At 48.3% G+C, this 25975-nt stretch overlaps 1 protein-coding gene across 1 annotated transcript in view; it reads right to left on the bottom strand.

The window, feature by feature from the left end:
• The window catches only part of SEC63 (SEC63 protein translocation regulator), a 138910-nt gene that overhangs the window by 33612 nt on the left and 79323 nt on the right, over window positions 1–25975 (bottom strand). The window contains exons 13-16 of the mRNA XM_075340070.1: window positions 23226–23373; window positions 9244–9326; window positions 8987–9046; window positions 100–270 (exon numbers count right to left, since the gene is read on the bottom strand). Of these exons, the coding sequence (XP_075196185.1) occupies window positions 100–270; window positions 8987–9046; window positions 9244–9326; window positions 23226–23373 (462 nt within the window). The remainder of the gene's footprint in view (window positions 1–99; window positions 271–8986; window positions 9047–9243; window positions 9327–23225; window positions 23374–25975) is intronic.

The raw sequence follows: 25975 nt of genomic DNA, 5'->3' as shown, positions 1-25975 counted from the left end.
TGGATATGCTCAGGACGCACTAGAAAGCATTATCTTGCTATAGAGACACTGCAGGCTACTTACATCCTAGCAATACTTTACAAAGAAGTAAACTCTCACATTTGCAGTGGTATCATTGGCTTGCTTCAGCTTTCCTTGCTTTTGCTGCAATAAAACAGGTGGCGCTGCCTTCTTTTTTACTGGCTTCTTCTTTTTGGATTTGGAAGACTTCTTTGCCGTTTTGTTTTTCTGCTGCCAGCCTTTGTTCTTTATTTTGCCATTTTCCCCTTGCTGTAAAAAAAAAAAAAAAAAAGCATAGCAAGTCACTGTTCAGTAGACTGTTCTTGTCCGCCTCCTAGACTATTGTTAGTGCTACTTTATATTCATCAGTTTATTTTTGTATGTCAGAAAGGCAAAGCATAAGGTAATTTTCCTTCCATTAAAAGCAACAGAAACCTGATTAATCTATTGTACGTCAATGAGAAAAAAAATAAAAAAGGATCAAACCGAAGACTTGACATCAGTGTGAAAGCATAAAAGGGAACCTGCCGCTTGATAAATGCTGCCCAAAGCATGGTCAACATGAATCAGCACTTGGCTAAATGATTTCCACCAGGTAGGTATTTCTTTTAAATGCCGGAATAGCAGTTTGAAGACCCGGATGGGAACCACAGGCAGAAACAAGAATAGTCCAGTGCTGCTCCCAGAGAGATTTTCTCAGCAGCACTATTAGATTGACATATCTTTTCCATGTGTGTATATAGGGGAGACCTGTCAATCACTAGGAGCAGCGTGGGGAGAAGCTATCTGGGGTAGTGCCGGATTATTCTGATCTATGCCTATTTTTTGCCATGCAGGACATATAGACTCAGTTGCAGGATGTGCTGGACAGCTACAAAGAAATGTAGATATCCAGCAGGTAAAAAAAAACAAAACGGATTTTTGTGTACTCACCATAAAATCGTTTTCTCTTAAGGTGGCTTTACACACTGCAACATCGCAAACCACATCGCTGTAACGTCACCGGTTTTGTGACGTAATAGCGACCTCCCCAGCGACATTGCAGTGTGTGACACGCATCAGCGACCTGGCCCCTGCTGTGAAGTTGCTGATCGCTACAAATCGTTCAGGACCATTCTTTGGTCCTTTGTTTCCCGCTGTGCAGCAAAGTCTCAGTGTGTAAAGGGGACTTAAAACACTGGAAACGAGTGATGTGTCACAATATCTGTCAATCACTATTCTCTGTCGGTCGGTCTCTCCCTCTCGGTCTCTATTCTCTCTCTGTCGGTCCGTCACTATCTCTGTCCCTCTCTCACAGTCTGTCGGTCATTTTCCTCTCCTCTCTCATACTCACCGATCCCCGGCGCGGCGCTGCACGGCATTCACACTGCTGCGGCGGCTTTTACTATTTTGAAAAAGCCGGCCGCTCAATAAACAATTTCGTATTCCCTACTTTCCCAGCCCACAGGCGCCTATGATTGGTTGCAGTGAGACACGCCCCCACGCTGAGTGACAGGTGTCTCACTGCACCCAATCACAGCAGCCGGTGGGCGTGTTACTATGGAGTATAGAAATAAATAATTAAAAAAAACAGCGTGTGGTTCCCCCCAAATTTAATACCAGCCAAATAAAGCCATACGGCTGAAGGCTGGTATTCTCAGGATGGGGAGCCCCACGTTATTTTTTATTTCTAATAAAGGATTTTTTCGGGGGTGTGTGTGTTCATTTACCATTAACTCCTTATTACCCCGATTTGCCAACGCACCAGGGCAAATCGGGAAGAGCCGGGTACAGTCCCAGAACTGTCGCATATAATGTATGCGGCAATTCTGGGCGGCTGCTGACTGATATTGTTAGGCTGGGGGGCTCCCCATCCTGAGAATACCAGCCTTCAGCAGTATGGCTTTATCTGGCTAGTATTAAATTTGGGGGGAACCCCACGCTGCTTTTTTTAATTATTTATTTATTTCTATACTCCATAGTGACACGCCCACCGGCTGCTGTGATTGGGTGCCGTGAGACACCTGCCACTCAGCGTGGGGGCGTGTCTCACTGCAACCAATCATAGGCGCCTGTGGGCGGGGAAAGTAGGGAATACGAAATTGTTTAATGATTGGCCGGCTTTTTCAAAATAGTAAAAGCCGCCGCAGCAGTGTGTATGCCGTGCAGCGCCGCGCCGGGGATCGGTGAGTATGAGAGAGGAGGGGAAAATGACCGACAGACTGTGAGAGAGGGACAGAGATAGTGACGGACCGACAGAGAGAGAATAGAGACCGAGAGGGAGAGACCGACTGACAGAGAATAGTGATTGACAGATATTGTGACACATTACTCGTTTCCAGTGTTTGACTAGCTAGGTCGTTCTGCAGGTCCGGATCGCTGTTGCGTCATTGGCTAGGTTTGCCTGTTTGACAGCTCACCAGAGACTCACCAGAGACTTTGTAGCGATCCCGGCCAGGTCGGGATCGCTGGTGGGATCGCTGAAAGTCTCAGTGTGCAAAGGGGCCTTTAGCCATCATTGGGGGACACAGGACCATGGGTGTTATGCTGCTTATCCATAGGAGGACACTAAGTAGATGCAAAGATGTTACCTCCTCCCCTGCAGTATACACCCCCTGGCTCAGCCAGGCTACTTCAGTTTTAGTACACAAGCAGTAGGAGAACAAGTAACAAAAAACGTGAGTGAATACTCAAAACAAAAAAGTACTGAGACAGAAAAAAGCTAAGGCCCAACAGGGCAAAAGGGAGGGTGCTGTGTCCCCCAATGATGGCTAAGAGAAAACGATTTTACGGTGAGTACACAAAAATCCGTTTTTCTCTGACGCCTCATTGGGGGACACAGGACCATGGGACGTCCTAAAGCAGTTCATGGGTGGGTAAACAATAAACAACGCAACCCAAGGACTAGGAACCAGTCCCAGATAGTGGAGTATCTATCTCAGTAGGCGCTCCTGGCTATCGTTTGCAGAATTTTCCTACCTAGGTTCACCTCAGCTGAAGCCTGGGTATGGACTCAGTAATCCTTTGAAACAGTATGTAGGCAAGACCAGGTCGCAGCCTTACACCTCTGCTCCACTGAAGCCCGATGCCTAATGGCCCAAGAGGCGCCAACTGCTCGCGTGGAATGAGTCCGCAGCCCACTAGGAATGGGCTTGAGTTGCAAGCGGTAGACCTCCTGGATCACAGAGCGAATCCAGCGAGCCAGCGTTGCCCTATGAAGCTGCCTCTCCTTTCTTAGGCCTTTCAAGAATGACGAACAAGGAGTCTATGTTCCCCCTGTCCTAGGTACGTAATATCTGAGAGCCCTCACAAGGTCTAGCGAATATAGAACCATTTCCACCCCAAGGACTGGGTGTGGACAAAACGAAAATGAAACGGGGAAGTAACCTTCGGAAAAAAAAAATCCAGAAGGGGGCGTAGAACCACCTTGTCCTGATGAAAGATCAGAAAGGGTTCGCGGCAAGAGAGTGCTGCCAGTTCCGAAACTTGTCTGATGGACGTAAATCGCCACTAAGAATGTTACCTTCCAGGAGAGAAGAGCAAGAGAAGAATCCTTAAGAGGTTCAAAAGGGGACCTCTGGATACTGTCCAAAACGAGATTGAGGTCCCATGGGTCCAGCGACCATTTATACAGGGAAACACCCTTGAGGACAGTCTTGACTTGCGGATTGCAAGCTAGGCGGTATTGATAGAATATCGAGAGAGATGAAACCTGCCCCTTAAGGGAGCTGAGGGCCAACCCCTTTTGCAACCTGACTGCCAAAAAAAAAAATAAAAAAATCAAGAATTCTGGGGATCGCCAGAGGTATAGGTTGGACATTAGATTCCCTGCACTGGGAAAGGAAAGTTTTTCACGTATGGTGATAAAAACAGGATGAAGGCCGCCTTTCGGGCACTGCACATGGTGGTGATGACCGCAGGATAGAATCTTGCTCTTGTTAAAGTCCAGGTCTCAATGGCCAGGCCGTCAGCTTCAGGGCTCTGGAGTTCTGATGGGAAATGGGCCCTTGAGTCAGCAGGTCTGGGATGCTTACGAGGTGCCATGAGCAATTGTACTAATTCAGCATACCAGGCGCACCTGGGCTAGTCCGGTGCTATTAGTATCACCGGGACTCCTTCTGCCTTGATCTTCCTGATTACTTGCGGCAGCAGGGGCAGAGGCGAAAAACATGTAAGGCAGACTGAAACGACTTCAGGAGACTAGAGCATCCGCGCCAATGGACTGTGGATCACGTGACCTGGCTAAGAACACGGGTACCTTTGCGTTCAACCTTGAGGCCATTAGATCCACGTCTGGTGTACTCCAGTGAGTGCAGATGTGTGGGAACAGTTCTGGGTGGAGAAAACCACTCTCCTGCAGCCAGTCCTTGGCGACTTAGAAGGTCCGCCGCCCAGTTCTCGACTTCCGGTATGTGTAACGCTGAAAACACAGACCCCCGTCGATTAGGCCCAGGTGAGTACTGATGACCTCGAGATAAGCTGTCTTGCTGCTGGTACCTCCCTGCCGATTGACCTACGCCACAGCTGTTGCATTGTCCAATTGGACCCGAATCAAACAACCTGCTAGCAGAAGGGAGGGAATGACCTGAGCGCGAGAAGATCGCGCTGATTTTCAGGATGATTTCTGGGAAGGGAAGACTCCTGGGGTGTCTAACGTCCCGAAGCAGTGTGGAGCCAGTACGCTGCTCCCCAGACTAAGAGGCTGATGTCCGTGGTCAGGAGTAGCCAGTCCACTTGGGGGAGAAAAACTCCTTCTCGATATGGAAGAGGACTGAAGCAACCAGCAAAGCGCATACCTGACTGAAGGTGTCAGGTGAAAAGTTCGTCCAAGGAAAAAGGGGCTCTTGTCCCAGGCAGCTAGAAGCGCAAGCTGCAGTTGACGGTGGTGTGGCTAAGCGAGCAGCACTGCCTCTATAGCCGCCACTATCCTACCTAGCACTCTCATACTGAATCGTATGAAGCGAGAGGAGTACGTAGAGGGAGGGGTACCGCTTGTTGTAGAGCAGTCGCCTTGTATTGAGGGGAAACTATCAAGCCCCGAAGGTGACGGATTTTGACGGGACCGGGGATGATTTGACTGGAGTCATAAGCCGCCCTAAGCGGGATAGGGTGCCCACAGAGATCTGCACGCTGGTTGAGCCCTTGATGTGGAGGTCATCCAAGCAAGGCAGAACAGCCACTCTCCTGGTGTGACGGGCACTCATGGCGGCCGCCATGACCTCAGTTAAGACCCATGGTGCTGTGGCAGAGCCGAGGGTAGGGCCACAAATGGAAAAAAAAAAAAAGTCCTGAACCGCGAAGCGGAGGAACTTTTGGTGAGCTGGAGCGATGGGTATGTGCAGGTACGCGTCTCTGATAGCTAGGAAGGCAAGGAATTCTCCTTCGACCATAAAGGTAATAATGGACTCTAAGAAGGCCATTCAGAATCTCCTTACGTGCACATGTTTGAGGTTGGAATAGAAGGCCTTCAACCTCTCGCCGTCCGGAACAAGTACCATCACCCCCGCCGTTTGGAGGGAGTGGATTGCTGAGGAGAAGGCCTTGTGGTGTTTTGGAGCCTTTGGGGGAAGTTTGAGAGAAAAGACTGACCAGGGGATCGGGTCCAGAATTCAATGTGGTAACCGGAAGACACAAGGTATCACACCCATTTGTGGTCTGAAGTGGCGGCCCAGATGGAGGAGGACGAGACTCCTCGGTCTTTGTCTAGAATGCCAGGACGAGGTGGACTCGAGGAGGGCTGAGAAGGTCGGGCCCTGCATGTCTAGTAAAAAACATCCTGGGCTAGAGTTGGGGGAGGGAGGTACTCTTTTCCTCCCGTGGCGTCAGACAAAAAAAAAAGAGCCTGTCCAGATGATCGGCAAACCATCGGTCTGGAAAGGAGTACTGTGAGAGGCTTCTTAGAGACAGAGTCCGCTCTCCATTATCGGAACCAGAGGGCCTTACGGATGGCTATGGTATTTGAGGCGGCAATAACTGCGCAGGTAGCAGCGCCGAGGGAGGCCTGCATGAGGTACTCTGCCGCCGCAGCAATGTGAACTGTTACATCTGTGAGGGTCTGAGGGAAACTGGTAGTCCTGGTGCCTGTGCGACCCACACAGAAGGGGAGAGGGACCCGCGGCCTCGAGGCAGAGCGATCGAGCTGCTCCACTTGTCTGTCTGTCGGGTCCTTGAAGGAGGATCCATCAAGTAAAAGACAGGAGTGGTCCTTCAGGCAGGCGGAAGCCGGGTGAGGGTCCACCGAGGCCGGATCAGCCCAGCCCTTAGAGACAGCTAAGCCAAAGGGGCACCGGGGCTCCATGAGTTTACGGATACCGAAGCGGCGTTAAAATCCCTTTTTTTTTTTTTCTTTCTTGAGGTTTCTTCACCCTTTTAAAAGGAGACCGCAGGGTCAGTAGTAGTGGATGGGAGATCTTCCACATGCAGAGTTTTGGTTGATTGCTGCAATAAGTCCATCACAGCTTGATCGCTCGGGGAGGTTGAAACCAAGGAATCATCCCGGTACAAACATCATTCCCCTTCCTCCGGCTCCTCAGAGACCGCGGAACATGTGGGAGAACCCCATCTGTGAACCCCAGAGGGAGAACCATGGGGGACATGCCCTTTTCTGATCTGCAACCGGTGAAGCAGAGGGCTGATTCTTATCAGAAGGACCCTCTATAGAGGTGTCATCAGGCTGCGTTCTGTCCAGGGGCCCCGAGGGGTGTGAGGACGATGTTGCATAGCCAGTACCAGGTTCTGGGAACTGTGCCCATTCCGGGGGACTGGGAGCCGTAGGCTCTGTGCTGGCAGCAGATGCTGCGATGGTGGCGGGGGGGGGGTAAGCTACAGTGGCACCGGACTCACAGAAGGAAGAGGTGCTATCATTCCCTAGTAGCTTAGCGACTTATAGTTGTTGCTGTAGTTGTGCAGGGCATAAAACATGTGACTGCAGCCCCTGGCTAATGAGCCACAAACTGATTGTAATGAGGGAGCAATGCTCTGCATAGCTAATATGCAAGTGAGGCTATAACTCACTCAGAACACTGATAGCCCTTCCCCCTCTCCTCCTGTGTCACAGTTCCTGTGGGAAGGAGGATGTTGAATGTTTCACGAATTTCGAGGTCATCCTTGGCCTGCTGTGCAGGAGTCATGCTAATCTTCTGTGTAGCTCTGCATTTGAGCATATGTGCTGCCGAAGCTAGCACCCTGTGTGAGGGGGCGTGGCTTATCGAGTGTCGGAGGAGACAGGGCTTAGCTCTGACAAGAAGGCATGAGAAAATATAATAAACAAAAAAACAAAAATGGTGGGAAGGCACTCCCCTTCCCTCCTCCACCCCTGCACAACAGTGACCGCTTCAAGTGTACCACAGCTGCAGAGCTCTCTCCTCCCCCCGCCACTGGTGGAATGCTATGTAGGAGTCTGCAATCACAGCCCATGTGCATCCAGTCAGTGTGACCTTTGCTCCAATTTCCTGTCAGGGAGCCAGTGTGCAGATTCTGACGCCTGCTGGCAGAACTTGTATCAACTCAGACCCTGCCAGAGGGAGTGAGGAAGTTTTCATCTGCTCTGTGCTCTGGAAAAATCGGAATGATCTCACCTCAGCTCCTGTGGAGATGGCAGTCTGATGGAGATGGCAGTCTGATGCCTGGTCACACTTGGTGCAGAACGTGTATCAACTCAGAGCCTGCAAGAGGGGCTGAGGAAGTTTTCATCTGGTCTGGGCTCTGGAAAATCAGTGCCATGAGACCTGTCATCCAGTAAGTAACAGCCCAGGATCCAGCGTCGCAGGAGGGGGTACGGGGAGGCGATACTCCGCGTTACCACCTGTTGATGGTTTTGGGAAATCGGTCCCCGAAGCAACCGTTGCCCTCTAAAAACAAAAAATTCTTGCTGCAGTAGTCTGCAGAGATGTGCCTCCTATAGACACTAAGCTAAAAACTGAAGTAGCCTGGCTGAGCCAGGGGGTGTATACTGCAGGGGAGGAGCTAACATCTTTGCATCTACTTAGTGTCCTCCTATGGATAAGCAGCATAACACCCATGGTCCTGTGTCCCCCAATGAGGCGTCAGAGAAAAACATGTCCTATTATACAAAAAAGACCGTATGCCCTACAGGAGATAAGATGGGAGCCTCAAACTGCCCCACCAGGCGTGTAGCATCAGCTCTCAACACCCCATACATAAAAGAGGTGCTGCACAACCGCTAACATTTCCACAAAAGGGGTTTTACTTCCTTTCTAAGTATCCATTTTTGACTTGAAAGTTGATGAAACTGTTAGGGGTACTTTGCACATTGCGACATCGCTACTGCGATCTCGTCGGGGTCAAATCGAAAGTGACGCACATCCGGGGCCAGTAACGACTTTGCAACGTGTAAAGCCTAGAAGCACTGATAAACGATCGCAAAAGCTTCGAAAATCGGTGATCTGTGTAGTGTCGGTCATTTCCATAATTTCGCTGCAGCGACAGGTATGATGTTGTTCCTTGTTCCTGTGGCAGCACACATCGCTGTGTATGAAGCCGCAGGAGCGAGGAACATCTCCTTACCTGCATCCCGCCTGCAATGAGGAAGGAAGAAGGTGGGCGGGATGTTTACGTCCCGCTCATCTCCGCCCCTTCGCTTCTATTGGCCGCCTGCCATATGACGTCACTGTGACGCCGCACGACCCACCCCCTTAGGAAGGAGGCGGGTCGCCGGCCAGAGCGACGTCGCAGGGCAGGTAAGTGCGTGTGAAGCTGCCATAGCGATAATGTTCGCTACAGCAGCTATCATAAGATATCGCTGCTGCGACGGGGGCGGGGACTATTGCGCTCGGCATCGCTACAATCGGCTAGCGATGTCGCAGCGTGCAAAGTACCCCTTAGTCCCATCTAAGAGCATCCACTAGAAGATTTGATAGCTATATTAATTTTAATGGTTGAGACAGCTGAAAAATTAAAAGAGAAGGCACAGGTAGGTATGCCATGCCAGGCCCATCACAATCTAGTCACTAGGTACACGCCATGGAGGATAAAACACTATACATACCACTTCTTCAACAGGCTGGTCTTCAGCAGAGCACGTAGACTGCTCCTTCTCAAACACTTCCTGTAATGTGAAGGAAAGAGATTAACAAGAGAAAAGCTCTGCCTGCAAACACTAGACTAGTAAAAGGCCTTCGCTCCAGAGTACCCCCTCAGTGGTATAGATTGTCTAATAACCCCAAACTCTTCATTACCAGGAATACAGCAACAGTCAGTTGCTCCCTTCAGGAAGAAATGATTACAATTGGTTTTCATACTTACCGCCATTGTTTGCCTCTTAAGGGTGACCAGGACAGTGACGAGGGAGCCCACCGTAATGTTGTTACTGTCTTCATCGTCTAGCACTGTAATAAACAAAGCGCTGTAACATGTCAATAATACTTAGGCTTCCTTGTAAGTTGAAATGGTCTTTCTTGATGTAAATCACTGTTTTCCAATCTCCAGTCCTCATGGCCCCAACAGGTCATGTTTTTAGGATTTCCTTAGCATTGAACAGGTGATGGAATCATTACCAAGGTATTCCCTGCATAATACTAAAGAAATCCTGAAAACCTGACCTGTTGGGGCCATGAGGACTGGAGTTTGGGATATGCTGGCATACACGAAGCTTAAAAGAGTTATTCCCATCTTCAAGATCCTATTTCAATATGTAGTAGGGGTAAGACAATGTCATATTAGCAAATACCTCGAATTAGAAATGTAGTATAGTTCTCTTGATATAGCCATGTCTCTTACCTTATGTGCGGGGCATTGCAGCTTAGGTATGCATGGTCATGACCACTAATCGCTAACTAAATGACACTATATGCATGGATCTAGTCATGGATACCTAAACTACGGCATTGTCCTACATGGCATAAGCAACATCGCTAATCAGGAGAACTATACTACATTTGTTATTGGAGATATTTACTTATAGTCTTATTATTTCACCTAGTATATATGGCGAAAGGATCCTGGAGACGGGAATACTCCGTTAAAGGGCTTGTACCATCTCTGTGAAGAACCCACATTACATGAAGTGGAGGTGGATCATGTGCACCACTCTCTCCATTCATTCTCTATGGGATTGCTAAATGCAATACCAAGGATCAGTGGAGGTCCTAGCAGTAATACAACTAACAATCAAGTCATCCCCAATCCTATTAATTTTGGATGACTTACATGCATGGCAAACTCCTTTAATCATCTTATTATCAACAAAACCTAGTGCAAAGAGAAACAAAACAAGAAAAAAAAAATACCCAGTTGCCCATGGAAATCTATCAAGCTACTGTCTTCGTTTTCTACAGGATTTCTAGAAAAGAGAAGTGGACTGACTGATTGCCAGCGCATACAAATTCTTCTACAGCAATTCTGATTATTTCCACATGTTAAAGGGGTTCTCATCTTTTAATCGTTAGGCGTGCACTGCTCCCGTGTATCCCATATTCCTGTCGAATGTTAACAAGACCAAGTCACACTGCCCAGGCCAAATGGCAAGACTGCGCCTGCAGCATCAGAAGAGCACAGGGGTAATGAAGATGACTGGATCCCACCATGCAAGCATGCACGCTTTACCTGGGAAATGTGCAGCTATACAGAGAAAAATCCCTATGCTCTTGAAAACAGAGGTAAAATACCAATTGCTTGTGTTTAGAAGTAATTTGCAATTTTACCCATTTAAAGGAAATCTGTCGGCAGGTTTTTGCTTTGTAGCCAATGAGAAACGTACGTCGGAGTTCTGTGGTGCCCACTTTTGGTCAGTCTCTCCTATGTGGTATGTTTACAATTGACATATGTATTGAATTACATTTATGCCATTTATCTACATGTAGTTAATGGATGCAGACCTATTTTTTTTACTTGTTCTTCACTACTATATCCCATCTTAGTCAATACTGTATGTCTAATGGATAGACATTTACTTACTATAGATCATAATACTGACCATGCACACTATACCCTCATTGATACAGTTTATATGAACTTTCCATGAATTTCCATAAAATATACAATGTGCAATACAGGGTAATATTGTGGTACCGTGTTAGCCAGAAAAATCAATTGAAATACTATGTCCCAAGAATGACAAAAGTATTTTAGGAGTGATACCTTTATAGGCTAACCAGAAAAATTATATTAGCAAGCTTTCAGGGCATAAAGGCTCCTTCTTCAGGCTGAATTACAAATGAATTACTGAGACCAAATCACAACATTTACAGTAGATGAATGTTACAACAGGACATGGGAAAGATGATGCCTCCTAAAGATAAGCCAAGGAAATGAAATTAAGTTTTTTCTTAGAAATGCAGATGAGTTGGAAGTGGTTTATTCAGATCACTTCTGAGGTTCTTCTGCTGGAGGTGTAAAGTGTGTCCATGTAGTGAGTCATAAAACCAGGTGTTAAATTGAGTCCTTTTGTTAAGTATCCAAACATCCTTATTAGTTTAAATTCCCAAATTTTTCTCTCTCCCTCATCTTTAACCCCTTCACGACCATGGACGGAAAGATCAGTCATGGTGCCCTGGGCCTTAAAGACCAAGGACGGATTTTTCCGTCATGGCGGAATCGCAGCACCGGAGCCCCCAGTGACTGCGATCGGTTAACACAAACCGCAGATTCTGGAAGGAGGGGACCTGTACCTGACCTCAGGAGTGGTGGTGCCTCCTCCCCGGACCTACGGAGGCTGTGATTGGCTGACGAACGCCGCTCAACCAATCACAGCCACTGTAATGTTGCAGCCATTTAAAATGGCTGAAACATTGAAATCCAGCCCTGACCAGTGCAGCTGTAGCACTGGCCATTGGCTGGAGCTGGGTGACCTCACTGGATCACCCTCCCCCAGTTCTAGCAGCTCTGATTGGAGAGATCGGCCTTGTGACCAATCTCTCCAATCACCATGGACCTGTTGCCGGTGACCGCCCCTGTCACCTTCACTTGTCGGTCCTGCGCACGCCAGCACACACAGTGAGTGTATACAGTGCAATAGCAGGGCTACAAGCTCCGGTCCCATGCTGTTATGTGACGGGAGCATGGGACCCGGAAGTTGCCGCTCTGCCATTGCACTGTATAAAAACGGCAAAAAGCCTACCTATTCGCCGCCGCTGCCCTCCTCCATCTGCCACAGTGCCACCGCTCTCCCCGATCTGCTGCCCGGCCCCTCCCCCTCGTGATCGTCTGCCTGCCCCCTCTCCTCCGTTATGTGCTGCCCGCCCCCTCTCCTCCGTTATGTGCTGCCTGCCCCCTCTCCTCCGTTATGTGCTGCCCGCCCCCTCTCCTCCGTTATGTGCTGCCCGCACCCCCCCACCTTTCACCCCCGTGATCGGCTACCCGCCCCCTCCCCTATCACCCCCGTGATGTGCGCTCCCTCCCGTCACCCCCGTGATGTGCGCTCCCTCCCCTGTCACCCCCGTGATGTGCGCTCCCTCCCCTGTCACCCCCGTGATGTGCGCTCCCTCCCCTGTCACCCCCGTGATGTGCGCTCCCTCCCCTGTCACCCCCGTGATGTGCGCTCCCTCCCCTGTCACCCCCTTGATGTGCGCTCCCTCCCCTGTCACCCCCGTGATGTGCGCTCCCTCCCCTGTCACCCCCGTGATGTGCGCTCCCTCACCTGTCACCCCCGTGATGTGCGCTCCCTCACCTGTCACCCCCGTGATGTGCGCTCCCTCCCGTCACCCCCGTGATGTGCGCTCCCACCCCTGCCACCCCCGTGATGTGCGCTCCCTCCCCTGTCACCCCCGTGATCTGTGCTCCCTCCCCTGTCACCCCCGTGATCTGTGCTCCCTCCCCTGTCACCCCCGTGATCTGTGCTCCCTCCCGTCACCCACGTGATCTGTGATCCCTCACCTGTCACCCCCGTGATCTGCTGTCCGCTCTCCCTCCACCTCTCACCCCCGTGATCTATGCTCTGCTCACCTGTCTCCCCGTGATCTGCACTCCCTCTTGAACCTCTAACCCTGCCCGATCTGCTGCCTCCTTTATCTCCTGTGATCCTGCTGCCTAGATCCATCCTGTAAGGTAACTATCCCCAATCTCACCTCCCTCTCTCCCCCCTCCTCCCCCACCTGCTTGCCGCCAAGTGCTGATCAGCTACGTGATTGGCTGATCAGGTACGTAATTGTTGCTCTAGTTTTTGCTTTTTTTTTTGCGCATCCCAAATAAAAAAAAAAAAAAAAAAGAGAGAGATAAAACTTGAACAAATAGGTACCTGATCAGCAATCGTCCTGCAGTCATACTCGATTTTGGACAGGACTTCTTTTTTTACAACCCACCTAGTCACCCCCCCTTTTTGCAGAACATCCGTGCGTGCACCCTGATTTTTTTTCTATGCCATGCGGGTCTAGTTTCCAAAATGGGGTCACATGTGGGGGAGCTCCACTGTTTCGGCACCTCAGGGGCTCTCCAAACACAACATGGAATACGCTAATTATCCCAGACAATTTTGCGTTTGAAAAGTCAAATCACGCTCCTTGCATTCTGAGCCCCGCCATGCGCCCAAACATTTGATTTCCATTACATATGAGGTATCTGTGTACTCAGGAGAAATTGCACCATACATTTTATGGTGCACTTTTTCCTGATACCCTTGTGGAAAAAAGCTACCTGGTTGAAGTAACAATTTTGTGGTAAAAATTTTTTTTTTAATTTTCACGGCTCAACTTTATTAACTTTTGTGAAGCCCCAGAGGTTCAAAGTGCTCAATAAACATCTAGATAAATTCCATGAGGGGTCTAGTTTCCAAAATGGGGTCACATGTGGGGGAGCTCCACCGTTTCGGCACCTCAGGGGCTCTCCAAACGCAACATGGTGCGGCTAACGATTCCAGCTAATTTTCTGTTCAAAAAGTCAAATGACGCTCCTTCCCTTCAGAGTCCTGCCGTGCGCCCAAACAGTGGTTTTTCGCCACATATGAGGTATCTGCGTGCTCAGAAGAATTTGCCCAACAAATTTTGGGGGTTCATTTAATCCTGCTACCCTTGTGAATATGCAATATTTGAGGCTAAATTAACATTTTTGTTGCAAAAAGTAAAATGTTCATTTTTTCCTTCCACATTGCTTTAGTTACTGTGAAGCACCTGAAGGGTTAATAACCTTCTTGAATGTGGTTTTGAGTAGCCTGAGGGGTGTCGTTTTTGGAATGGTGTCACTTTTGGGTGTTTTGTGTTATGTAGACCTTTCAAAATCGCTTCAAATGTGATGTGGTCCCTAAAAAAAGTGGCTTTGTAAATTTTGTTGCAAAAATGAGAAATTGCTCAAACTTTGAACCCCTATAACTTCCTTAAAATTTTTTTTTCCCCAAAATTGTTCTGATGTAAATTAGACATGTGGGAAATGTTATTTATTAATTATTTTGTGTCCTATGTCTCGTTGGTTTTAGAGCATAAAAATCAAAAGTTTGAAAATTACAAACTTTCGCGAAATTTCCGTTTTTTTTCACAAAGAAATGCAAAAAATATCGGCCTAAATTTACCACTAACATGAAGCCCAATATGTCACGAAAAAACAATCTCAGAATCACCGGGATCCGTTGAAGCGTTCCAGAGTTATAACCTCATAAAGTGACACTGGTCAAAATTGCAAAAAATGGCCTGGTCTTTAGGGTCAAAATAGGCTTGGGGCTGAAGGGGTTAAAATGACCTTTCAGTATTAGTACTTTTAAGTCTGCCATACTGTGTCCCGGTCTGGAGAAATGTTTTCCCACAGGCGTGTCCAGTTCATTTTTTATTGTGTGCCTGTGTAGATTCATCCTTGTTTGTAGTTTTTGTTTAGTTTCCCCAATATATGTTCCCCCAGGGCACCTTTTTCCCTGTATCATGTATACCACATTGGAGGATGTTCATGAAAAGAGGTCCATGATCTTGTAGTTCTGATTTGTGTTGGCTATGTGGACCGTATTTGTTGGTAAAATGTGGGTACAGGTCTTGCATTTCTTACCATTACAGGGGAATGTGCCCGTCTCTGATGGTGATGAGAGGACACTTCTAACAAGGAGATTCCTTACGTTAGGGGGCTGTTTGTAGGAGAGAAGTGGTAATTCTGGGAATATTACTTTCAGTCTGTGGTCCCTGTGGAATAGGGGTTGAAGAACAGCACCAATTTTCCTTAGGATGCTCATGTGGGGATTATATGTGATCACAAGCAGTACCCTATTGTTATCCTTCCTCTGTTTGTAATCCAGGAGGCTGCTTCTTGGGATCCTTGTAGCTCTGTGGATCTGTTCATCTATTACCAATGGATGGTATCCTTGTTTTAGGAATGTATTTCTCAGGGATAGCAGACGTAGTTTTCTGTCCTCACTGTCTGAGCAGATCCGGATGTACCTCAGAGCCTGACTGTAGATGATGGATTTTATTATGTGTCTTGGATGAAAGCTGTTCCATCTCAGATATGCCGGACGTCCTGTAGGGTTATGATAAACTGACGTTTGTATGGAATTTTCTTTAATGTATATGGTTGTATCCAGAAAATGTATTTGGGACTTTAAGAAGTTGAGGGTGAGTTTGATTGTTGGGTGGAATTTGTTGAAGTTGTTGTGGAAGGTGATCAGATCATCTTTTGAGCCTGTCCAGATTATTATCAGATCATCAATGTAGCGGAAGTATGCTAGAGGTTTAATAGCACAAGATTCCAAGAATTCCTCCTCTAGTTTAGCCATAAACAGGTTAGCATATTGTGGTGACATTTTGCTTCCCATAGCGCTGCCCATACACTGTTGGTATATATTATCTCCAAAGGAGAAATAGTTGTGGTGGAGCACAAACCTGATGAATTGCAGAGCTGGTTCCGTGGCCAGATTGTTTTTTTGGAGGAAATATTTGCATGCAGCAATTCCATCTTCGTGTGGGATGTTAGAGTAAAGAGACTCTACATCCATGGTGGCTAATATTGTATCCTCTGGAAGTGGACCCAAGGCTGACAATTTGCAGAGAATGTCTGTGGTATCCTGGATGTAACTAGGTGTGCTTCTCACCAGGGGTTTCAGAGTGTTCTCCACCCAGCCTGAGATATTCTCAGTTAATGTCCCAATACCAGAGATGATGGGTCTCCCTGGATTACCTTCTGTATGTATTTTGGGTAACATTTAAACGGTACCAGTTTGGGGATTGTCTGGTATTAGATCCAGTAGAGAGGATGACATAGAGCCAAACTCATTGATGTCCTGTTGTAACATTCATTTAAATGTTGTGATTTGGTCTCAGTAATTAATTTGTAATTCGCCTGAAGAAGGAGCCTTTGTGCTCTGAAAGCTTGCTAATATAATTTTTCTGGTTAGCCTATAAAAGGTATCACTCCTAAAATACTTTTGTCATTCTTGGGACATAAAATATACCAAACTCTGTTGAATACTTTATACATAAATATAATTGAATTTGTAATTATTTTGAGAGTGGCTAAACAGTCTTTATAGGTTGTTTTATGGACTCTGACAGCAGAATGATGTATGGACAGAGACCCCGATTCCAGAGACGCATCACTCAAGTTTACAGGGTGCAGCAGTTATGACAGAATCATGTTTTCTGCAGCAGAGCTAGAAAAACTCAGATGTTGAGCTGTGTGTATCCCTGCCCACTTCACTGACTGGCAGCTTTCTGTGTACAATATATAGTGACAGAAAGCAGGACACGCCACTCGGTCGCAAGAAGGGAGCTAAGCTGACCCCAGAAGAAGAGGAAATCCTGAACAAGAAAAGATCCAAGAAAACACAGAAGAAATACGAGGAGCGCAAAAAGACAGCGAAGATCAGCTCTCTGCTGGAGGAACAGTTCCAACAGGGAAAACTCCTTGCCTGTATAGCCTCCAGACCAGGCCAGTGCGGCAGAGCTGACGGATATGTTCTCGAGGGCAAGGAATTGGAGTTCTACCTGAGGAAGATCAAGGCCAAAAAAGGCAAATAAACCTGTTCCCATCTGTTCGCTCCAAGTAAATGAAAGTTTAATAAACGACCGTTTAATACAAAAAAAGAAGGGAATTTTGTTACTTACCGTAAATTCCTTTTCTTCTAGCTCTTATTGGGAGACCCAGACGATTGGGTGTATAGCACTGCCTCCGGAGGCCACACAAAGCAATTACACTAAAAAGTGTAAGGCCCCTCCCCTTCTGGCTATACACCCCCAGTGGGATCACTGGCTCACCAGTTTTAGTGCAAAAGCAAGAAGGAGGAAAGCCAATAACTGGTTTAAACAAATTCACTCCGAGTAACATCGGAGAACTGAAAACCGTTCAACATGAACAACATGTGTACCCGCAAACAAACCAAAAATCCCGAAGGACAACAGGGCGGGTGCTGGGTCTCCCAATAAGAGCTAGAAGAAAAGGAATTTACGGTAAGTAACAAAATTCCCTTCTTCTTCGGCGCTCTATTGGGAGACCCAGACGATTGGGACGTCCAAAAGCTGTCCCTGGGTGGGTAAAGAAATACCTCATGTTAGAGCTGCAAGACAGCCCTCCCCTACGGGGAGGCAACTGCCGCCTGCAGGACTCTTCTACCTAGGCTGGCGTCCGCCGAAGCATAGGTATGCACCTGATAATGTTTGGTGAAAGTGTGCAGACTCGACCAGGTAGCTGCCTGGCACACCTGTTGAGCCGTAGCCTGGTGTCGCAATGCTCAGGACGCACCCACGGCTCTGGTAGAATGGGCCTTCAGCCCTGATGGAACCGGAAGCCCAGCAGAACGGTTGGCTTCAAGAATTGGTTCTTTGATCCATCGAGCCAGGGTGGCCTTAGAAGCCTGCGACCCTTTGCGCTTACCAGCGACAAGGACAAAGAGTGCATCCGAACGGCGCAGGGGCGCCGTGCGGGAAATGTAGATTCTGAGTGCTCTCACCAGATCTAACAAATGTAAATCCTTCTCATACCAATGAACTGCATGAGGACAAAACGAAGGCAAAGAGATATCCTGATTAAGATGAAAAGAGGATACCACCTTCGGGAGAAACTCCTGAATGGGGCGCAGCACTACCTTGTCCTGGTGGAAGACCAGGAAGGGAGCCTTGGAAGACAGCGCTGCTAGCTCAGACACTCTCCGAAGAGATGTGATCGCTACTAGAAAAGTCACTTTCTGTGATAGTCTAGAGAGTGAAACCTCCCTCAGAGGCTCGAAGGGCGGCTTCTGGAGGGCAACTAGTACCCTGTTCAGATCCCATGGATCCAACGGCCGCTTGTACGGGGGTACAATATGGCAAACCCCCTGCAGGAACGTGCGCACCTTAGGAAGGCGTGCCAAACGCCTCTGAAAAAAGACGGATAGCGCCGAGACTTGTCCTTTAAGGGAGCCGAGCGACAAACCTTTTTCTAACCCAGATTGCAGGAAAGAAAGAAGGGTAGGTAATGCAAATGGCCAGGGAGACACTCCCTGAGCAGAGCACCAGGATAAGAATATCCTCCACGTTCTGTGGTAGATCTTAGCAGACGTGGGCTTCCTAGCCTGTCTCATGGTGGCAACGACCCCTTGGGATAAGCCTGAAGACGCTAGGATCCAGGACTCAATGGCCACACAGTCAGGTTCAGGGCCGCAGAATTCCGATGGAAAAACGGCCCTTGGGACAGTAAGTCTGGTCGGTCTGGTAGTGCCCACGGTTGGCCGACCGTGAGATGCCACAGATCCGGATACCACGCCCTCCTCGGCCAGTCTGGAGCGACGAGTATGACGCGGCTGCAGTCGGATCTGATCTTGCGTAGCACTCTGGGCAAGAGTGCCAGAGGTGGAAACACATAAGGGAGCCGGAACTGCGACCAATCTTGCACTAGGGCGTCTGCTGCTAGAGCTCTGTGATCGCGAGACCGTGCTGATGTATGCCACCGCTATGGAGTTGTCCGATTGAATTCGGATCTGCTTCCCTTCCAGCCACTGCTGGAAGGCTAGTAGGGCAAGAAACACTGCTCTGATTTCCAGAACATTGATCTGAAGGATGGACTCCTGCTGAGTCCACGTACCCTGAGCCCTGTGATAATGAGGTGGAAAGGAGCCACCACTGCAGAGAGTCCTTGGCCGTCTGGGAAAGGGAGACTTTCCTGTCCAGGGATGTTGACTTCCCGTCCCATTGGCGGAGAATGTCCCATTGAAGTGGACGCAGATGAAACTGCGCAAACGGAACCGCCTCTATTGCCGCCACCATCTTCCCGAGGAAGTGCATGAGGCGTCTTAAGGAGTGCGACTGACTTTGAAGGAGAGCCTGCACCCCAGTCTGTAGAGACCGCTGCTTGTCCAGCGGAAGCTTCACTATCGCTGAGAGAGTATGAAACTCCATGCCAAGATACGTTAGTGATTGGGTCGGTGACAGATTTGACTTTGGGAAGTTGATGATCCACCCGAACGCCTGGAGAGTCTCCAGTGCAAAATTCAGGCTGAGTTGGCATGCCTCCTGAGAGGGTGCCTTGACCAGTAGATCGTCCAAGTAAGGGATCACAGAGTGCCCGTGAGAGTGCAAGACTGCTACCACTGCTGCCATGATCTTGGTGAACACCCGAGGGGCTGTCGCCAGACCAAATGGCAGAGCCACGAACTGAAGATGGTCGTCTCCTATCACGAAGCGTAGAAAGCGTTGGTGCTCCGTAGCAATCGGCACGTGGAGATAAGCATCTTTGATGTCTATTGATGCTAGGAAATCTCCTTGGGACATTGAGGCAATGACTGAGCGGAGGGATTCCATCCGGAACCGCCTGGCGTTCACATGCTTGTTGAGCAGTTTTAGGTCCAGAACAGGACGGAAGGAGCCGTCCTTTTTTGGAACCACAAAGAGATTGGAGTAAAATCCTCGCCCCCGTTCCTGAGGGGGGACAGGGATCACGACTCCTTCTGCTCTTAGAGAGTCCACCGCCTGCAGCAGGGCATCTGCTCGGTTGGGGTGTGGGGAGGTTCTGAAGAACCGAAGTGGAGGCCGAGAACTGAACTCGATTCTGTACCCGAGAGACAAAATGTCTGTTACCCACCGGTCTTTGACCTGTGACAGCCAAATGTCGCAAAAGCGGGAGAGCCTGCCACCGACCGAGGATGCGGAGGGAGGAGGCCAAAAGTCATGAGGTAGCCGCCTTGGAAGCGGTTCCTCCATTTGCTTTCCTGGGGCGTGAGTGAGCCCGCCAGGAATCTGAGCTCCCTTGTCCTTTCTGAGTCGTTTTGGACGAGGAGAATTGGGCTTTGCCCGAGCCTCGAAAGGACCGAAACCTCGACTGCCACTTTTTCTGTTGAGGTTTACTTGCTCTGGGCTGTGGCAAGGAAGAGTCCTTACCCTTGGACTGTTTTATGATTTCAGCCAATGGCTCACCAAACAGTCTGTCTCTAGATAATGGCAAGCTGGTTAAGCATTTTTTGGAACCAGCATCTGCTTTCCAGTCCTTTAACCATAAGGCTCTGCGCAAAACCACAGAATTGGCGGCCGCCATAGAGGTACGGCTCGTAGATTCTAGGACAGCATTGATAGCATAGGTCGCAAACGCAGACATTTGCGAGGTTAGGGACGCCACCTGCGGTACTGCTGGATGCATGATAGCATCCACCTGTGCCAGACCAGCTGAAATAGCTTGGAGTGCCCACACGGCCGCGAATGCTGGAGCAAACGACGCGCCGATAGCTTCATAGACAGATTTCAACCAAAGGTCCATCTGTCTGTTGGCATCTTTAAGTGAAGCGCCATCCTCTACTGCGACTATAGATCTAGCCGCAAGCTTGGAAATTGGGGGATCCACCTTTGGACACTGGGTCCAGCGTTTGGCCACTTCAGAGGGAAAAGGATAACGGGTATCCTTAGAACGTTTAGAGAAACGCTTGTCTGGATGAGCGTCGTGCTTCTGGATTGATTCTCTGAAGTCAGAGTGGTCCAAAAAAGCACTTAATTTACGCTTGGGATACAGGAAATGAAACTTCTCCTGCTGTGCAGCTGCCTCCTCTGCTGAAGGAGCTGGTGGAGAAATATCCAACAGTCTATTAATCGCCGATATAAGGTCATTAACCATGGCGTCACCATCAGGGGCATCCAGATTGAGAGGGGCCTCAGGATTAGAATCCTGATCACCGTCCTCAGTCTCATCACAGAGAGACTCTTCTCGCTGAGACCCTGAGCAGTGTGATGACGTCGAGGGTCTTTCCCAGCGAGCTCGCTTAGGCTGCCTGGGACTGTCATCTGAGTCAGAGACTTCAGCTTGTGATGCTTGAGACCCCCTTGAAGTACGGATTAGTTCCAACTGAGGGGGACCGGAGAGCATAGACACAGCAGTGTCCATGGTCTGAGGAACTGGCCTGGCCTGCAAGGTCTCCAGGATTTTTGTCATAGCCACAGACATTTTATCAGCAAACACTGCAAAGTCTGTCCCCGTCACCGGGGCAGGGTTCACAGGCGTCTCTGCCTGGGCTACCACCACAATAGGCTCTGGCTGACGAAGTGCCACTGGGACTGAACATTGCACACAATGTGAGTCATTGGAGCCTGCCGGTAGATCAGCCCCACATGCAGTACAAACAGTGTACACAGCCCGTGCCTTGGCAGCCTTGCGTTTTGCGGATGACATGTTGCTGCCTCCTCAGAGCAGTACAGGGTGTCCAGCCAAGAAGCGACCTTACAGTGCACTATATAAATATATATATATATATGGTACCAAAGTACACTAATATAACACTGAGGCACTAGAGGGTCCAGCACTACTGTGCTGCTTACCGCCCGCTTAGGAGCGGTGTGTGGTCGCCAGAAATCCCTCTAGTCTGGGTCTCCCAGAGCCTGCTGCCTTTCCCCAGCCAGACCGCATGTGTAATGGCTGCCGGCGTCCTTGTGGAGAGGGGGGGCGGGCCCTGGGCGTACACCGACGAAGAGCGGGAAGTCTGCTTCCCCCTGTGCCTAGTGAGAGGGCTGGAGCATGTAAATAAAGCTCCAGCCCTCGGCGCTGTCAATTGAGCAGCGTCTCTCCCCTACCCTGATTGACAGGGTGGGGGCGGGAACGAAGCGGCGCTAGGCCGCAGAAGCCGGGGGCTAAAGTTAGAAGCGCCGCCGCCGTAAAAGCGCGGTCGGCGCAAAGTCCCCGGCGCACCACAAGTCGCAGCTGCGCCGCCGCTCCAGGAGCGGTCGGCGCAGTAGTTCCCAACATGTAACGTCACTCAGCAAAGCTGCAGTGACCTAACCCCAGCGCACAGCGCTACTGTCCCCGGCGCACTATAACGCTCAGCAAGCCTTGAGAGTGTCCGTGCCTGCCGGGGACACAGAGTACCTGAAAGTTGCAGGGCCTTGTCCCTGAACGGCACTCCCGCTCCAAATCCAGCAGGTTCTCTGGGTCTGTGGATGGAGCCCGGCCCCAGGGCTTGGGGGCCGGCAAGATCCCACTTCCACAGAGCCCTCCAGGGGATGTGGAAGGAAAACAGCATGTGGGCTCCAGCCTCTGTACCAGCAATAGGTACCTCAACCTTACAAGCACCACCGCGGGTGAGAAGGGAGCATGCTGGGGGCCCCATAAGGGCCCTCTTTTCTTCCATCCGATATAGCCAGCAGCTACTGCTGACTACAAACAGTGGAGCTATGCGTGGATGTCTGACCTCCTTCGCACAAAGCAGAAAACTGGTGAGCCAGTGATCCCACTGGGGGTGTATAGCCAGAAGGGGAGGGGCCTTACACTTTTTAGTGTAATTGCTTTGTGTGGCCTCCGGAGGCAGTGCTATACACCCAATCGTCTGGGTCTCCCAATAGAGCGCCGAAGAAAAATAAAATAAAAAAAAGAAAGCAGGACATATCCATCAAAAGTTTAACTTTCTGTGGTTAACGGGGTTGTGTCACCTTTACAATCTATCACCTATGCACATGATAAGTAAAAAAGGATGCGATTACTGGGAACCCCACCCACTGATCCCACAAATGGGGGTTTTGAGCCCCTCATTTGAGTCAGTGTTTAAAGGGAATCAGTCGGGTAAAAAAAAAAAAAAAAAAAAAAGATAAATAAATGGGGCTAATCTGCAGGTTAATAGCTTTCTTGTGGTGCTCAGTTTACCTGACAGGTTCCCTTTAAATATGAGCAGCGTTGCTCCATACAATGTTTATGAACTGATGGAAATTGGCAAGCAATGAACTGCCTGTGGATAGGTGAAAAATTGTGATTATGGCACAAAACTTTTTAAAAGCAAGTAAAACATATTGAAATGTGGCTTTCCCGCATTGATAGAATACACAGAAAAATATTACTATCCATTTCCATCAAATGAGTAAGCTATTCAACTAAATTAAAATCATAGTTTAGGAAACTGGAGGCAAATACATACACGATATAAAAGAATAAGAAATAGGACATACCTTGTGGTTTCACCTCCATTGTGACATGTGGAAAACTACCAAGAACTGCCACTAACTCCTCATAACTGCTATCCTCCAGAAAGCTGAACAGCAGACGACGATCCGACTCCTTCATGCTGACCAGGTCCCGGATGGTCTTGATTTTAAACTAAATCCATAAATAAATCAAATTAGGCTTCACTTCTGGCAAATATTTAAAATAAATCACACAATGAAAAGTTATGTAAATTATGCTTTACAATTTTCTCCTCTCTACATATTTCATGTTTAGCATAAAAAAGGACCTTTAGAGATGTGTGCAGTACATATGAAAGGAATCGTATTTTTCTTTTGTCTGAGGTGTTCAAAAATACAAAAATGCATATTAAATATAAATGTACAAATTGCTACATATACATTAAATAAAAATATTTGCGGAACAGGTATTCCAGTTACAAGTAAGCTGAGCAGCCGCACTCAATGTCAAACAGCAGCTGCAAAAGCAAACAAGATTTGAGTGTATAAAATGAAAGATAAAATCCTGTGAGAAGAGGATCTATTTTAAAAGGGAACCTGTCAGGTCCCATATGTGTTCTGACCTACAAACAGGGTGATGTGTGGCCTAGAAACCCTTCCTACCCATCCCTGTGTTGTAATACGAATGTATATGCTCTGTGCAAGGTCGGAACCACAGGAGTCTTCTGAGCATGTGCAGTGTGCAAACAAGCAAGCAACCAACCGGATAACAAGGCTGCGGGAAAGGCAAGCGTGCACGTGTGGGATCTCAAGTTGCCGACGGTGACGTTGCTCAAGTAAATCCATGGTATCATACCCACAGGGGCATGATACCACAGAAAGCATGCAAACACCCACTGGACAAAGCGACACCCAGCGGACTAGAGATCATGGTCTCTGATCATTTACATAGGGAACATGTAAGTAATAAAACTTTTTTTTTTTTTTATATATACAATCATATTACAACACAGGGATGAGTAGGAAGGAGTTTCTAGGCCACACATCACCCTGCTTCTAGGCATAAGGGACCTGATAGGTTCCCTTTAATAAATTTGGATTCAATCTTGTCTTGTGTAAGAGTGTGTCTTGTCTGCCCTTGGAGCAGAGAGGCAAAAACTGTATATTTTAGATAAGAGCCAATAGCCCCTTTGCTAAAAGTGAAACTAAGGCTATGTTCACACAGGACGTTTTTGCAGTGTTTTTTCCTGACCAAAACCTAATCTTATGGCAGCATATCTCCTGCGAGTCATCTGCGGTTTTGGTGCGGTTTTTACAGCACTTTTTTCTGTGATGTCAAGATCTACAAGGGTTCAAGAGTACCCGAGTGCTGGGCCGGGCTGGGCTACTGTACTCTGGTAGTAAAAACCAAACAAAAAAAAAACAAACAAACAAAAAAAAAAAAATGTTACCCAAGCGCGCTATACTTACCAGTCTCCGGTAGATGCTAGAGAGTGTATGGGCTCCTTCCAGGTATTACGTCACTCAACAGGCCTCTATCAGATGGGGGCAGGGGGAGCGAAGCATGATTGTAGTGGAAAGGAGAAAACATCGCCAAGCTCACTGAACCAGCTGGTCACGCCCACTAACCTGGAAGGAACCCATACATTCTAGGATCATCCGTACTTGCTCCTGTGGCCCCTCCTACTTCCGGTGCTGCTCATTAGCCTCATGCATATTCACTGTTTCCCCCCCCACTGGAGTTTGTGGGTCTATCGTACAGTATACAAAAAAAAAAAATGGACTAGGGTCCCCCCATATTTTGATACCCAGCTGTGTGCTTTATCTTGGCTGGGTATCAAAATAAGAGGGACCCAATGCTGTTTATTTAATTGTTTAAACAGATAAAAAAAAAAACAAAAAAAAAAACAAAACAACGCTGCGTTCCCCCTTCCCCCCAAATATTGATACCCAGCCAAAATAAAGCTCACAGCTGGGGGCTGATATTCTCAGGCTGGAGAGACCCAGCCTAAATATAGCCTGCAGCCACCCAGGAAGGATTGTCGCATCCATTAAAAGTGACAGCACTTTGCCCGACTCTTCCTGAATCACCCTGGTGCGGTAGCAATCGGGGTAATAAAGGGTTAATCGCAGCTCATAGCTGCGACTAAGCCCTAGATTGGTAATGGCAGGCATCTATGAGACCCCCATCACCAATCTGTAATACGTGACAAGAAATAAAACACTGAAAAAAATCCAGGATTTGAAATAAAATACAAAAAGCCCCCACTTTCACCACTTTATTAACCTCATAAATCACCCCTGCAGGTCCGACGCAATCCACGCAAGGTCCCACGGCGATTCAGCTCTGCTACATCTGAAGATCACAGTAAGTGGCCATAGAACAGGACTGCCCGCTGTGATCGCCAGAGAATGAATGAGCTGCACGATCAGCGGTCACAGTTCTCTCAGGCGATTTCCGGACACAGCTGGCGATACTTTCAGCTATCGGCTTTATCATGGCTGGGTATCAAAATTGATGGGGGGAGGGGTGGACTGCATTTCGATTTTTAAAATTTAAATAAATTAATTTATTTAAAAAAAAAAAAAAAAAAGCCTCACGCGATTCCTCTTATTTTGATACACAGCCAAGATAAGCACATGGCTGGGGGCTGCAGCCTGTAGCCTTATCTGTGCTGGATATCACAAAATGGGGGAACCCTATGCTAAATTTTTAATTTATTTTTACACTAGACATGCAGACAGACATGCTGTCACACAAGGGTGGGGGCGTGTGACTGCAACCAGAGAAAATA

This window comes from Anomaloglossus baeobatrachus, chromosome 3, assembly GCF_048569485.1.
Source record: "Anomaloglossus baeobatrachus isolate aAnoBae1 chromosome 3, aAnoBae1.hap1, whole genome shotgun sequence".
NCBI lineage: Eukaryota > Metazoa > Chordata > Amphibia > Anura > Aromobatidae > Anomaloglossus > Anomaloglossus baeobatrachus.
Note: the sequence above shows the minus strand (reverse complement) of the source record. Positions and strands in the feature narration are given on the sequence as shown.